The 15,584-nt window shown below is 41.8% G+C and overlaps 1 protein-coding gene across 1 annotated transcript; it reads right to left on the reverse strand.

The window, feature by feature from the left end:
- Positions 1-7,982: 7,982 nt before the first annotated feature.
- On the reverse strand, positions 7,983-14,803 carry zgc:65851 (uncharacterized protein LOC321113 homolog). The gene is made up of 4 exons (XM_044364760.1): positions 13,573-14,803; positions 11,160-11,477; positions 10,945-11,069; positions 7,983-10,100 (listed from the first exon to the last, which is right to left on the reverse strand). The coding sequence occupies exons 1-4, from the start codon at positions 14,320-14,322 to the stop codon at positions 9,704-9,706; spliced, it is 1,590 nt and encodes a 529-aa protein (XP_044220695.1). The 5' UTR covers positions 14,323-14,803; the 3' UTR covers positions 7,983-9,703.
- Positions 14,804-15,584: the final 781 nt, after the last annotated feature.

Consider the following 15,584-nt stretch of genomic DNA (forward strand, 5'->3'; position numbering starts at 1 on the left):
TATGTTGAGGATGCATGGAATTTCTTGAGTGAATTTATTAAAGTTATTGATAAACATGCTCCTTGGAAAACTTAGAGATAAAGCCTGGGAAAAATATCGTACAACTAAAGATCCAGCTGACTAGGAAGCATACAAACACTTAAGAAATTTCTGTAAAACAAAAACTAGGAATGCTAAGTCCAACTATTAGTCTTTCTCATGATTTTCACAAGCCTTAACAGTTCTGGAACAGGATGAAAAGTATCCTTTGTCCCAGTAAAAGCTCTGTTGCACAGTTCCGTGTTAATGATAAAGTTATCCATGACCCTGCTATTATCTAGAAAGTTTTCAATCATAATTTTTCATCTGTTTGTGGTTCATATTCTTTTGTTACACCTTATTTAAATCATCAAATTAGCAACCTAACTACCAGTGGCTCATTTTCTTTCAGATGTATCTTACTCGCTGAAATTATGCAAGCTATTTCTGCTCTAAATGTTGGCTGTGCTCCTGGTCCCGATGGCTCAGAGGCAAAGTTTATAAAATTAGCTTATGAAATACTTATTTTTCCACTTGCTGACCTATTTAATCTGTCCCTATCTACTTGTAATCTTCCATCTATTTGGAAATGTGCTAAAGTCACTCCACTTCATAAAGGAGGAGTTCCACTAGATCTTGATACTTATAGACCAATTTCTATTATTTGTACTGTAGAAGTTAATTTTAAATCAATTATCTCAGTACATTAATGATCACAATATTTTATCCCCATTTCATTCTAGTTTTCATTCTAACTTTTCTACCACTACGGCCCTTGTAATATTTTCCAATGATGTATTATCATGTCTAGACACAGGTCAGTTTACAGGGGCAATTTTTATTGATTTAACCAAGGCTTTTGATTTGATTGACCATTATCTTCTTCTTGATAAACTTTATGCTATTGGTGTCTCTCAACAGACAATATTTTGGTTCAATTCTTACCTCCATAACTGTCATCAAATTATTTAACTATTGAAAAGGGTGTACCACAAGGATGTATCTTAGGACCTTTACTTTTCTCTATTTTTATTAATGACCTTCCTAATATTTGTTCTAATTGTTCTGTTCAGTGATATGCAGATGACACAGTTATATATACATCTGACTCTGATATAACTAAAATTCAATGCTCTTTGCAATCAGAATTTTCTTTTGTTCAAAAATGTTTTTTAAATAGCAATCTCATATTAAACAAGCAGCATGTTATTTGGCACCAGTTATAATCATTCACCTGCTGAGTTGGCTATTGATTTTACTGATGAGTCTCCATTCATTGAAGTTGATAAATTTAAATACTCGGGACTTTGGGTTGATTCTGAATTTTCTTTTAGGCCTCATATTGATTTTATTAGAAATAAAATAAATGCTAGTCTCAGAATACTATATCGGTCAATTAATTGTTTTACTCTCCAAGTAAGAAAAAGCATTGTCCAACAGCTTTTATATCTCATCACTGATTATGGCAATATCATATATCAGAACACCTCTGAATCCCATCTTCAGTCTTTAAATGTATTTTACAATAATATTTGTAGATTTGTTCTGAGGTGTCCTTACCGCACGCATCACTGTTGGACACAATGAACTGGCTACCAGTTCACTCTAGGAGACATTTGTTCCTCTTTGTTTTCAAATGTATTTACTTTAACTATCCTTTATACTTAAAACAGCTTTTGGTTCCATTCAGTTCATTATATTCACTTAGACACACTCAACATCCTTTTTTGTTCCTAGAATCTCTAAAGAAATTGGGAGATGTGTTTTTAAGTTTTAAAGCACCATCAGATTGGAAAAATTTGCCTAACTCACTCAGATCAATAACTTCTCTCCATGACTTCAAGACGCTGTTGCTTTTCCACCTTAAATCTACCTTTTATTGTTTTCGATTGCATGTACTTTCGTTTCTTTTTTTTTTTAATCAATATTTTTTATTTATTCACAGTTTCAGTAAACAATACATCCGGTGACACATGTTTGTTTTTGTTTTTGTATACGCACGGACGAATCATCTATTGGAGATAGGAGGTTATAGAGGAATGACACATGGCCCTTAGGCAGGGATTTAGCCTGAAGCACCAAGTCTATGCCATTGAGGGGTGGCGCCTGAGGAAACTGGGGAGAGTAGGTTCGCGAAAAGTTGCGAAGTTGAAAAAAGCGGGAAAAGTCAGTATTATCTAGTCCAAGGGTTGATCGCAGTTGTGTTCATTTCTGTATTTGGCATGTGCCACTGAGCAACTTTCATAGGAATGAACGGAACGGTCCTGTTGCCTGGAACTCTCGTGTGACTTGACCCCACAGATTCATGTCCACCATCTATTTCCTCCTCCTTCCTTTCTCACACCACCCTGTACACACACACACACACACACACACACACACACACACACACACACACACATCTCTGCTAGTGCTGTATTTTGTTTTGCCAAAATCCAACCTGAAATAGGAAAGTGGACGGCAAAAAATACATGAAAAAACCTTAGCAACAACATTAGCAACAAAGGCTACAGAACGAATGGTTGTTGCAAATGAAGCATTCAGAGGTTTCTACATACATTAACCTCAAGTTTTGGAACTTTTACTGCGTTTAACATAGATATCTAACATCATAACAGTATATAATTAACAGAGAATAACAAAAAGCATAATATGTCCCCTTTAAGGGATCACCAGAGTTATTACAATTCATCCTAAGGGAGACATGAGTATTTTTAACAAATTTCAGGGCAATTCATCCAATAGTTGTTGACAAATGCTAGAGGAAAATTCATGGGATCGCAAAAGTCAATGGGATTCATCCTCTGGGGCCATGAATGTCTGTACAAAATTTTGTCTCAATCCATTCAATAATTTCGGAGATATTTCAGTCTGGAGCAAATTGGCGGACCAACCGACAGACATCGCATCCATAGAGCCGCTGCTTGCATGGCTAATAACTTTAATTATGACTTAGTAAAGCTCTCGAGTTGTAAACAGGTACTCAGTCAGGCAATTTGTGACGTGTGGTAGATAACCTAACAGTCTCCGCGGATACAGAAGGACTGGTGGGTGAGTGTCAAACAAGAAACATACTGCAAGATGCAAATGTGCAGTTAAATCCAGTACACAGACAGTAAGAATCTATAGCCTTAACTTTATCCAGTATTATAGTCATGAGTCTCTAATGGTCTCTTCTTCTTATTGATTGTTCCAAGCTCACTCAGAGAAGAATTTGCAGCTCTTGTCCTTTACTTTTGCTGTATCATGTTGCATTCTGTTTCTTGAAACTCACATGCTCCTTTTCACCTAATACTTTAGTCAAATACATTTGTCCTTGCTACTTTCCTCCTGCTTTTCTGACAGTTTTATTGATTTTCTGTTAGTGCTGATAACGTTTTTGCCACTGTGCTGATTCTCCCTCCCACACACACGACAGGCACACACACACACACACACACACACTCACACACACAATCTGTGAGCAGGGAAACAAACAGTCTCAGGCTGTGATGAAGTTCTTGCTGGTGACAGCTGTGCTGGTGGGCCAGCGTTGGCAACAGCCATCCATCTTAGCCAGCTCCATCCTTCACCTCTGGGTGCAGGCAGGCGGGAGCTGAGATGAGATGATACTAACACCCAGCAGCCATTATGCAGCTCTGCACATAAACAAAAAGGCATTGACTTCTGCCTGAAGGCTACAGAGGCAGGGAGGCCTGTGAGTAGAAGCAGTCACTTTGTGTTACATCTGTGTGGTTGAAAGTGAATAAGCAGACACACCATTCAAAATAAATGCTTCAGACCTACATTTGGTAAGTGGTACATCAGCTGTCCCAAAGATGTAACTTTGCACCTGCAGTAGCTACTTTTTACATGTAGCAAACATATTTTTGTCACCATGTATTTAGACCTAACTAGCAAAGATGTGCATTTAAAAGTTCAAAAAACATTTTGCTAAACAATCTAAAGTCAGAGACAGATAACATACTTTTATGGCATTCAGACTAAACTGTGTGTTTGGTGTCATATTAATTCCATATTTAGGCCATAAGTCATTTCTACAGATTACACGTTAAAGCCTGTCTCAAGACAAACAGAACTAATGCCAAACTATGGGGCGCTTCCTTTAGCTAAATGTTTGTGCATCAGTGCATATCAGAGAGACTTGCATGTTGTAAAGCAGTAAGTCCATTTAATTATGAAACCAGCAAGGACATTGGTTGGAGTGAGATTTGGGGCATTTTCAGACCTGCTTAGTCCGACTATATCAGACCAAAACAACGCACAGAGACCCTTTAGAGGAAGTGAGAACATGATCTGACCTCAATCTGACCCAACTAAGACATACTCTGCAAATTTTAGCTAAACGGCTCCTGTAACCAGGTGCACTTTGCATACTGGGATGTAGATGAACGAAATTAAGAGTGCTTCTTATAATACCTCCATGGTTGGTAGCAGCTAGCTGGAGAATGAACCTGGACTAGCAACAAAGTATATGCTTCCTTGATATTTGGGCAGACTGGATCTTCTTCCTTAATGTCCTTGCTCACGCCTCAGACACATCTACCCAATGAGCAGAGTGAACCTTCCTATGTGACTTTTAGTGATGCATTTTGGTTTGCTTGAATTTTTTCTGTGTGAAAAGAAATTGAACCCAAGGTAAAACGCCACAAGTTTACCAACTCATCCACTGATTTGGACCAGAGAAAACAAACTATAGCTTTGAAAACACCCTTAAACTCTCGACACTTTGGTTCAAGGACAGAGGGGTCTCAGGGTGTTTCTAAACATATTTAGTCTGGTTGAATCATTCTTTCATTTCCCCCCCTTGGTATGATTCAGGTGTGGACCAAAACAACCGTACCAAGACCTTTTGGAGAAAATTTTCTCCAATGATCTCAGGCTGGTCACAAATGAATTCTGGAGAGGTTTATTTGTCATTGGAACGTCATCTGAACTCAATATGACCCAACTACAAGGCATACTTTGCAAGTTTGAGCTAAATGGCTCTTGTAACAGCAACCAGTGTAAACAAACTATAGGTCTGAAAACACCTTAAGACAGGAAAACAACTAAAGCCCCTGAGGAGAAATGTAATACACCTGTTTATACACCTGTCAGAACTGAAAAGTCTGAAAGCAGAAAGCTGTGATGGGAGAAATGTGAACAGACTGCTTATTAAGACAACTGCTCATACAGTGTAACTTGTAGCTCTTAATTTTAAACTGCAAGTTGCAGCAGTAGCAGCTGTACAGTAGTAGCTGAATTTCATGATATATATGTGTAATGGTACCATGCATTTAGATAAAGGAGAAACCACTGCCAAAAGGCAGGAAAGCATAGAAAGATTTAGCCTTCTGATTCAATGGCAGTGAATGGGACATGTTCAGTATGGCTCAGTGCTCCAAAACTTCTCCTGCTCCTATAGGTTAGAAAGGAAACTTGTAGGAACATTTTGATCCGTGTGTGAAGAGTTAAAATTGTGGTACGGTAACCCCACCTGCTGCAGTGTGGCCCTGACCCACTGAACAAGTCGTGACAAAAGGCCCCACCCCAGTGGTCATCTCCATCTGGCGGCCCTCAGTGCAGTGGACCTGCCTGTTGTGGCATCATAGAGCCAGCAGTGTTTCAAGCCTCAACCTCTGCTACTGAAAGCTCCACCAATAGCTGAGCATTAGCCACGCCCATTGTGGCTCCGCATCCAATCCAGTGGTAGTCTCAGACCCCGGCCCCCGTGCTGGTCCCAGGCTCCATCCCCCTATTTGACACATGTCAGTTAACATGCCAGATGCACAGTACAATATACAGTACAAAAATAGCCGGGGTATTTTAGCTGAGATTTGTACATTTAGTGACCTAATGTAAAAAAAAAAAAGAGTTTGCAGATGTTGATGTTGGGAAATATGACAGCAGCATATCATGACACAGTGACACACGCCAATTATGTATCAACTCACAGTGATGCACTTCAGGATGCAGCTAATGTGTTTTGCCCCTAAACGGTTGTCTACACAGCAGGTGTTTCAGCTGTGTTATTCAGTCGTCAGTCAGACACGTGTCTGATGCAACAGATATGGTTGGATTTTAATGAAAACATCTGTCTACACAGACCACATAACAGCTCATGCTTCACTCATGCTGGACACGTGGAACCACAACTTTAGTGCTTCAAATCTATTTTCTTTCATTTCATGTGCACAGCTACTGTGATTGTGTGTTGGGCTCTGAGTGCTGCCTAACGCATCCTATACAGATGGAAGACTGAAGCTCCTTTCACCACGCAGGCTGTGTAGACATTGTGTAACCACTGAGGCACTTAAAAACTCTCACTCAAGTGTCATTTGAGGTGTAAACAATGAAAAGGAATCATAAAGCCATGTTGACTTACCAGCTTGAGTGTAAACACTGAAATAAGCTGAAGTTTCAGTTGAAGAATGAATCTGAAAGCAGATGCAGTGACATTTGAGGGTTTAGCAATGTAAACAGTAGAGATGTTGGATGAAGTGTCAGGTGTAGGACTGAAAGCAAATGAAATGTCAATTGAAGTGAAAGGGATGTCAGTAAAAGAACAAGTGCTGTAAGTTTAAGTCAGTTGAACCGTGTGTGATGAAAGCTGTTGAATTTGAATTTGAAGCATTTGAAGTGCAAATAAACACAGCTGAACTGAATTGCCAGAATGTATGCTTGTGTTAGAGTTAAGGTAATGATGACCTTCCAACAGACCTCCTGACCTTAACACATTCTCAATGGGCTGCAGCTGCTTTAATATTCCTGGTATATGAACAGGTAACAGCAGATAATGGACGAAATTATGAACATACATAAATGGCTTTAATGTTTTTGTTTTTCTGCAAACTTAATCACCATGTCAGTCATCTATTTCTGTACAGACCAATATCATATTTCATCACTTTCAGTTGTCATGGATTCATGGTTTTTTGACTCTTTGTGTTTTTGTTCTCTTGGTTACACTTCTGTTGTCCAGTCCTTTTAGTCGTATGATTTTGCTCGTTTATGATTTGGATTGTAGGTTTAAAGGACTGTCTTGCATTATTAGTTAGTTTATGGTGTTGTGTACTTGGGTTTATAGTCATGTGTATTCTTGGATGGGTTCATGTATGCTGGGTTGGATTAAGAGTGTTGTGTTTTCTGGGTTTTGGTTTTCTGTTTGCTCTGTGTTTCCCTCTTGTGTTCCTGCATCCCTCCCCAGCCCATTTTTCCCTCCACACCAGCCCCGCATCACGCTCATTAGCCCTGCCCTGCTCTCAGTGGTTTTCCCCAGCCTGCTGTTACCTTCACACCTGCCCTGCTCTGCTCCCTGTGTTTCCCTCAGCCTATCAGCTCCCAGCCTGCCCTTGTGTCTGGCCACCTGTTCTTTGTTTGTTAAGTTCAGTTTGTATTTCAGTCCTGATTTTCAGTTCAGTTTTGTTTGATCCTCTGTTCTGTTCTGTTCTGTTCAGTTTTGCTCAGCTCAGTCAGCTTTTTGTTTTTTGCTCAAACTATCTAACAGTTCTTTAGCTTTGATCATCCTGCAAACTCATATAACATCAGCAAACTTTTCAACAGCATTATTTGTTAATGTCAGCATTATTGGTATTACACAGCAAATACAAATACATTCAACTCCTACATGCTTTTACCCTTCCTCTTTATTCATTTTATATATGAGCTCTATATACACTACACTAGTCCAGCCCTCAATACTTTATTTAATGAAATCACCATAAATCCATATTTGGATTTGTAACTGCAATTGAACAACTGTGAAGTATATCATTCACATCTAATTATCTGTTTACCATATGTCATGTCAGTTCTTATTAAATGTGTTGTTACTTATTGAGATTTATCACATTGAAAACTTTAGAATGAATATTTTGATAATTAATGTCTTCTTTTAAGATATTAATTTTAGTCCTATACTCCACTTACAATATTTTTGTATGTGTTTTCATGAAACTCAAGACAAAGACACGAACTGAATGTTTGGTTAATAAATGTCTTTATTTGGCTTAGAGAGGAATATCACTGCATGAGATAGCAGCCCGTACAGTCACAGTTGTTTAGCAGAACGGTCTGGAAAGTGTCAGCACTCCTTAGCCTCCCCAGAAACAAGTGAGATGCAGGTGAAAACATGTTTGTTTGTTTTTTTCAGTTATGGTTAAGGCAAGTTTTTAATTGAACACACAACAAGCGAAAATCTATCCCATCTGCAGATATTCAAGCTCTGAGAGTCAGGCCATGCATTCATGCCCGTTGGTTCATTCATTTGTCAAAAAGAAAAAAAAAGCACGGGGGGGTAAAATGATGAGCAACAGTGATACTAATGTTTCAGGGCAAAGCGATAGAGGGGGTTATGGTGAAAATAGCCCTTATATGCAACACCATATAACCAGGACAGCAGTGGCATCTGCCCCACCTGCCACTTGCAGTCTGAGTGGAGGGCTGTCGGTGTCACCATCAGCTGCCTGACACTGACAGCCACGCTCACCTTCACCGTGTTTCCTGTTTCCAGCTAAATTAAACAAAAGCACCACCACATTTGTGTGAGGGGAAAAAGGAAAAAGCAAGGTTGGTTTTCTCTAAAAAACAAAGTGAAAGAAAGTAAGGAAGGAAGCAGACTTCCAGATAAATATCAAACTCTGACAGGTGACATGTCTGACAAACTCATTGACAAATGAATCAATCAAAGGGGGGATAATTCATATTCCCAAAAAATAATATATAGCAGCAATTTAAACTCTATATTTTTCATTCCCAAAGATGCACTTCCCCGCAGAGAAGCTGCCGCATAACCCATTTCTCCTCTCCAGGAACTGAAAACACAACCCATCCTCCCAACACATTTCTATATACAGTTTTTCAGAGCTCCAAGTTGCCATTATTGCCGTGCTGCGACACTGCAGTGACTGAGAGAGAATGGGAGAGGGCTTGAATCGTTGGTGGTGAATGTGTACATTTCATTTTGTCGTGGTGGGATGGGATGAAGAGACCAAGTGAAGTGGAATAAAAGAGGAAAGTGAAAAGCATTCATCTGCTGTGGGGAATGCGGGGTTGGACTTATTGTTAAAATAGAAGCATTTAATCCATTTAAACTTCCCTGTGTAACAAGCTGTCATTCAGGAATGAGCTGGTACAGCTTCGTCCTATGATACATTCTTTGCTTACAGTACTCTCCAACTTTTATATGTAAAAATCAAATAGCACCGTAAAAGTTGGACTGGCTGCTTCTCGTGCTCGTGCTGAGCTGTGCGTTTATCTTAAAGTCTGTGTGCTGACAAAATTGTTACTTTCAAGGTTTTGATTGCTCTTGTTGTAGATATTGATATTTAATGGCACATTTGCTGTTGCTCATATGAGGAAAAATATCATCCCCCGTGTCAAACTGATGAAACTCTGCATTTATGTGATGTAAAATCATGATGACATGATGGCAGAGTGTGTAAATGGGTAAAACTCTTCTGCTAATACATCTACTCCTGTCTAAAGCTCCTCCTCCATCTAATCAAGTTTACTTTGAACTAATCACTTCTGAGTTACAGAGTAAACAGAGACAGAACAACACAGGCGTGAGGCATCTGGAGTGTGCAGATTGATGTGTGTGTGTGTGACAGAAGATGTGAACAGGAACCTGATCCATATACAGTATGTGATTGATGTGATGAGTATTGATGACAATGATGATACTGATGGTGACACAAGCAGTTTAGCTCTTGCTGGGCTTCCCGTTGGGACTCTCCTTCTTCTTCTCCTTCTCATCCTTCTCTTTCGGCTTCTCCTCTTCCTCCTCTTCTTCTTCCTCCTCCTCTCCCTCACCCTCGCCTTCCTCCTGGTCGTCTCCTTCTTCTCCCTCTTCTCCCTCTTCTGCCTCTTCTCCCTCCTCTCCCTCCTCTCCGGCCTCCTCATTCTCCTCTCCCTCCTCCTCTTCCTCCTTTTCCTCTTCTTCCACCTCCTCTTCCTCCTCCTCCGGCTTGGAGCTGGACTTCCTGTAGGCTCCAAGGGTGTAGCTGCGGGCTGACATGTAGGAGAAACCGGGGTAGCCGGACTGGACCATGGCGCCGCCCACGGAGCTGAGGCGACACTCCTCGCCTTCCAGCAGCTTCCTGCACAGACAGAGACGAAGAACAAGAGATGACGTCACCTTGTAGTCTGGATTCATTACTATTATTATCTCTCTGCATCTCCCCTGAGTGATCTAATGTCACTGGAGTATCATTGGCAGCACCTCTGCTCTCTGTTCTGCTATATTTTCCCAGAAGACTATCATTGTTGCTGAGTAAGATTATTGTAAGGTTTCACTTCCCTTCATGTATCTTGTTACAGTGGAAAAAGGATTGATTTATTTGTGGGAAAGAGAGATATGTAGATTGGACTGTCAACACTGCTAATAGAAGTTTTTCAAGTGGAAAATTATCTTTTAAAGAGTACTTTTTGGGCATTTTATTGAATAATGTAGAGTGTAGCTGGAGACAGATATAGGTTAAATGGTGTGCGTCTTAAAAACTAGGCCACCAGACACCCCAGAAAAGTTTAATTCTAATGCTTGAAACAAATGTTAGAGTGGAAGTGAAGCTCTTTCAAGTTTATTTCATCTTGAGATATTTAAGACAAAGATAATAATGTTTCTTTGGGTGGAAAACACTTTTAAAAAATACCTAAAAACTGTTGAAAAAGTCTTGTCTGAACTTGAAAATTCAGACAAGACTTCTTGTCAAAGTCTCTGTTAGCCAAGTTGTGGTGGAATTTTGCATTTGATGTATCTCACCTTCAAAAATGTGAAGGTGAGGATAGCAAAATGCAAAATACACAATAATAACCATTATATTTCTTCACATGAATATGTGAAATAAGTGAGGGATGGGTACATGTATGGCACAGTGTAAAAGTTAACATTTAAATGCAGGTCAGTTAACTGATGACTGCTGTATTGTTTGGAATGCAGCAAACCTGTAGGCAGCAATCTCAATGTCCAGCGCCATCTTGACGTTCAGCAGGTCCTGATATTCACGCAGGTGACGGGACATTTCTCCCTTGGTGCTGCGCAGGGCAGCCTCCAGCTGCTGAATGGTATCCTACAATCACACATACACACATTATATTATGAAATATTAATTAGTCCCCACAAAACACCAAAGTCTCACCACCCCCTATTGTTTACATACCTGCATCTCTCCAATTTCATTGTTATGGTGATCCTCCATCTCAGCAATCTGCCTCTCCAGGGCCTCGTTGTGGCCCTTGAGGGCCTCAATCTCCAGAGTGCGGGCCTGCACCTGCCTGCGGTACTCACTCAGCTCCTCCTTGGACTGCTTGATGGCGTCCTGGTTGCGGGCAGCCGTCTCGGTCACGGTGGCAAACTTGGAACGGTACCACTCCTCTGCCTGGGCCTGGTTCCTGCATGACAGGTTCTCATACTGGGCCCTGATGTCCTTCAGGGCAGCAGCCAGGTCCGGTTTGGTCATGTCCATCTCCACTGACACCTGGGTTTGAGAGAGGTGGAAGAGAAGCATTTAAGGGTTATTATTGTAACCCTTAAATCATAATTGTTCAGATTTTGTTTACCTGCTTTACTTTGTTTCTTTCTGCTTTTACATTATTTGAGTTATTTAAATTGTTTTTTCCCAATGTATCATTTTGATTGTGCAACAATCTCATCTGTTAACAAGAGTAATTCAAGTTTAAAGTCTGTAACAGGAGTTAGAAAAGCTTCATTTTTGTCTGTTCTTAAAAAAGGAGTGAAGCTATTGTAACACACTGGTTTGTTGAACATACTGAATGACACCATGGATGACAAAAAAGTCTTTTAAGGCACACTGGACTATCTGTGGTTGATGAACTGACCACACTGATCAGTGAGGATGCTGGAATCTCAAGAATATTTCTTTATGTTTTGTTTGTACTTTGGAAGCTCTGAGATAAAGTCACTCAAACCCTGTACAAAATAATCTAATCTGTCTCTGTGTGCTGCAGTTGGAGTGTGTTCCCCGTGGTAACATAATATATGTATAAGCTGAGCTGTATGTTGATGAGCTGAGTTGCAGCCAGTGGTGTGGACTGCTGCAGAGCTGATGAATCGACTGCTGAATCAGGCTTCTCTCTGCTGTGCTGTCAATAGCTTACATGGCAATAATATTCCCTGCAGGGAACAGGAGAAACCCTGGAGAAATCTACCCAGCAACCATCACTCATCTGCACGGCTTACTTAACACTGCACAATTGATTCCTGCTCCAAGTCCCAGTAGAAGTTGCCTTCTGCCTTCATTCACATCAAATGACAAGTATTTTCTTCTTTTTGATTTGCTTAATATGCTACATGATGAGCTCTAATAATAGCACCATAAAATTGAGAGTAACTGGAGGAGTTTCTGTTATTTAACACGAATCGATATTATTGATGGTTTTCTTAGTGATGCACGAGCGTGTTTGGGATCAGGAAAAAACTTTTTTGTGAAATTTGGACAATATTTTCAAAGTTTTGCTGCTGTTAAAACACTTTTTAAAACACAATTTTACATTAAAAATTAGCGTTAGTGTTCCTCATAGGGTTTGTCCTGACTGTTTCTCTTTAGGACGACCACACCCCTGGATTATGCGCTATTTCTCCGCATTACACTCCCTCCCCTCCCCTCCACCCTCCCTTCACCAACGCCCCAACCCTTCTCTCCCCCCCCTCTGCCCACCGCCCCCTCCCCTCCCCTTCTTTAATGAAAACATCACCACATTGTCACGAAAATATAAATGGCGACACTTAGGCTACAAGCGCAGGTTTACAGCGACCTTATTTCTTTAAGTTTGTTTATTTTATCTCAAATGTCACCACTCTCACATAATACTCACAAATTAATTATCTACTTCCATAGAGACTACAGCTTGATACATAACGCCACCGACTCCAGAGTTACTAACTAGCGAGAAAAGACACAAACAGCCTCGACATGTAGAGATTTAGGCTGCGTCTTAAAGTTTGCACGGGGGCGTGACGGAGCGCGCGGGACGCTGCAGCGACGCTCGAGACCCCAGACTTTATGAGAGGAGGAGGAGGGGGGGACAGCGCGAGGTGCTGAAACGGAAATGCAGTGCCATCAATTATCCAGTGCGCAGTGGTGAGTTTGAGGAGGACGCAGCAAGTCGTGATTACAGGAAAACTGTATGATGTGATATTTCACATCTCTAACAGCTTTGTAAAAGGTTAGCAAATCCTAGACTACTGTAGGGAACTTTCAGATTATATAAACAATAAAATTTACTGTGTTGTAGTAGAACTGAGTAATTAATTTTATTACATATTAGGTATATTATGATATATTATAGGCTCAGGATGCCATTACATAATACAAAAAAAACATAATCTACTTTGATAAGGTCACAGTAAAGTCAAGCCTCAGTCCCTATCAGATATGTTGAAGTACATGGTAAAACATGTTGTATAGGATCTGACTTTGAAAACTGATTTGCAGGAATTGTTGCAGTATTTTGGGCAGTGTGACACTGAAAAGTGGTTATTGATAATCAGTCAATACCCGGGAACAAAGTATCACCTGTCAGTGTGGCCCGCAGGCCGGTTGTGTAGCCTACCTGTGTGGCCTGCAGTGACGCCTGAAGCTCCTGCAGCTCCTCCTCATGAACTTTCCTGAGGAAGGCGATCTCATCCAGCAGTGACTCAACTTTCTTCTCCAGCTCCAGGCGCGCCAGGGTGGCGTCGTCCACGTCCTTCCGGTAGCCCTTCAGGGTGTTCTCAGCCTCCTCGCGCAGCTTGCTCTCCTCATCCAGCTTCTCCCGCACGCGCTCCAGCGTGTCGTTCATCTGCACGCAGTCAAGGTGCATCTGGCTCTTCTCGTGCGTCAGCTCTTCCACGCGCGCCCGCAGCTCGCGGATCTCCTGCTCATACAGCTCGTGCAGGCGAGAGGGCTCGTTGTGGCGCTGGCGCAGCAGAGTGACCTCCGCCTCCAGGACTTTGTTCTGCTGCTCCAGGTTGTGAACCTTCTCAATGAAGGACACGAAGCGGTCGTTGAGGCCCTGCAGCTGCTCTTTCTCGTTGGTGCGGATGATTTTCAGCTCGTTGGTGACCGCGGTGGACTGGGTCAGGTCCATCATGGAGTCCGGCATGGAGGACAAGCCGCGGCCGGGCGCAGCCGCGCTCCTGCGGTAGGTGGTGGAGGAGACGCCGGAGGGGGAACCATAGGTGCGGTGGCTGCTGCGGAATCCCGTAGACTGCAGGCGGGACGGGCTGCTGCTGCTGCCCAGTCCAAAGCGACCGGACCGGGGAGCATCTCCGAAGATCCTCCGATAGGAGCTGCTGCTGTAAATGTCGCCGGAATAACTCATGTTCCTTTACCGTGCTGGTGTCCGGCCCGACTGCTCTGTAACGGAGAGAGAGTGTGTGGAGTTCAGGAGTGTGTGAGGGTGAGTGTGTGAGAGAAAGTAAGTGAGATGCGAGTGATGTCTGGCCAGGACAGGTGCTTTTATAGTGAAGGCGCCTGCGCATCATTTGACGCAGGGACAACAGAAGATGAGGGGAAACCTGCAAGCTTTTGCAGAAAGCCTCCACCCTCTGGGGAGACACGAATTCACTCATGCAGCCCCTCTTTTCTGCCGTGTAACTCAAGCATCAACACACAACCACTCTAAATGAAGATCACGCTTTGTGTAGGGGCTGTATTGCGTCTCACCTGAGAGCTTACTGATCTATTTAACTTCACTTTTACGGGCTCTTTCGAATCACTTTGATGAGCTGACTTTATGATATGCAAATAAAATTGTATTATAATAAAATCATGTATGTAATCTCATTTCTCCAGTACATTTAACATCCCTCTGGACTGTCTCATGTTACTTTAGACCACTGTCCACTGTCATTGCAGTTTTCTTTGCTGTCCCAGCAGAATAGCTAATGGGATCGATGTGTAGAACTGTGCGCCAGAGTGTGTTTTGGTGCTGCAGTCTGCATCCAGCCGCCCTCATCCCCCTCCGACCTCCGCAATATCGGAATACGGGATGAGACTCATTAAAGTGGCCTGATTGTTGCATTCCCACATCATCACAGCCTCATACAGTCCTGGAATATGGATGCAGTGGTATTTTGTAGAGTGGTTAAACTCGTGTCAGTCATTATCATTGCATCACAACAAAGATGTTAGATTAAATGAGGCAGAAATATATTAAATTATGCTTTCTATCAGCAGCCGGTATTTGTGGTTTTTCACCATATAAACTCTATACAACTCCATCACTTTAAGTATGAAATGTACTGTATAAAGATGTCTCTCAACTTGCCTCCCAAAATAACTAAATAGTAATGGAACTAGTTTCTTTGGTGTATTTTCATTACATCTATGGTGTAAGTTGCGTGCAGTTGTCCTGAGTCACAGTGAGCTACCTCCATGCAATATTCAGTCTTTTTTGAGAAAAAGTCTTGTCAGGCCTGTTTGGTGTTTACAGTGTGTGCTGCGCAGAGCTGTCGCTGGCCTTGGTCCTGATCCAAGCAGGAGAGCGACCACGCCCCTGCAAAGGAGAGAACATCCACCCACAGGACTGCAGCCTCTCCACCCCCGAGCACCACAGGAAGACTCCTCCTGTGCTCACACTCA

The sequence above is a fragment of the Thunnus albacares genome, chromosome 2, assembly GCF_914725855.1.
Source record: "Thunnus albacares chromosome 2, fThuAlb1.1, whole genome shotgun sequence".
NCBI classification, from domain to species: Eukaryota; Metazoa; Chordata; class Actinopteri; order Scombriformes; family Scombridae; genus Thunnus; species Thunnus albacares.

Bases quoted from the DNA above. Each gene is read 5' to 3' on its own strand.
- zgc:65851 (XM_044364760.1), bottom strand. From the start codon at position 14,322: ATGAGTTATTCCGGCGACATTTACAGCAGCAGCTCCTATCGGAGGATC. The intron at 11,070-11,159 runs GTATGTAAACAA...GTGTGATTGTAG, and splicing joins ATGAAATTGGAGAGATGCAG to GATACCATTCAGCAGCTGGA. The intron at 10,101-10,944 runs GTTTGCTGCATT...CTGTCTGTGCAG, and splicing joins ATTGAGATTGCTGCCTACAG to GAAGCTGCTGGAAGGCGAGG.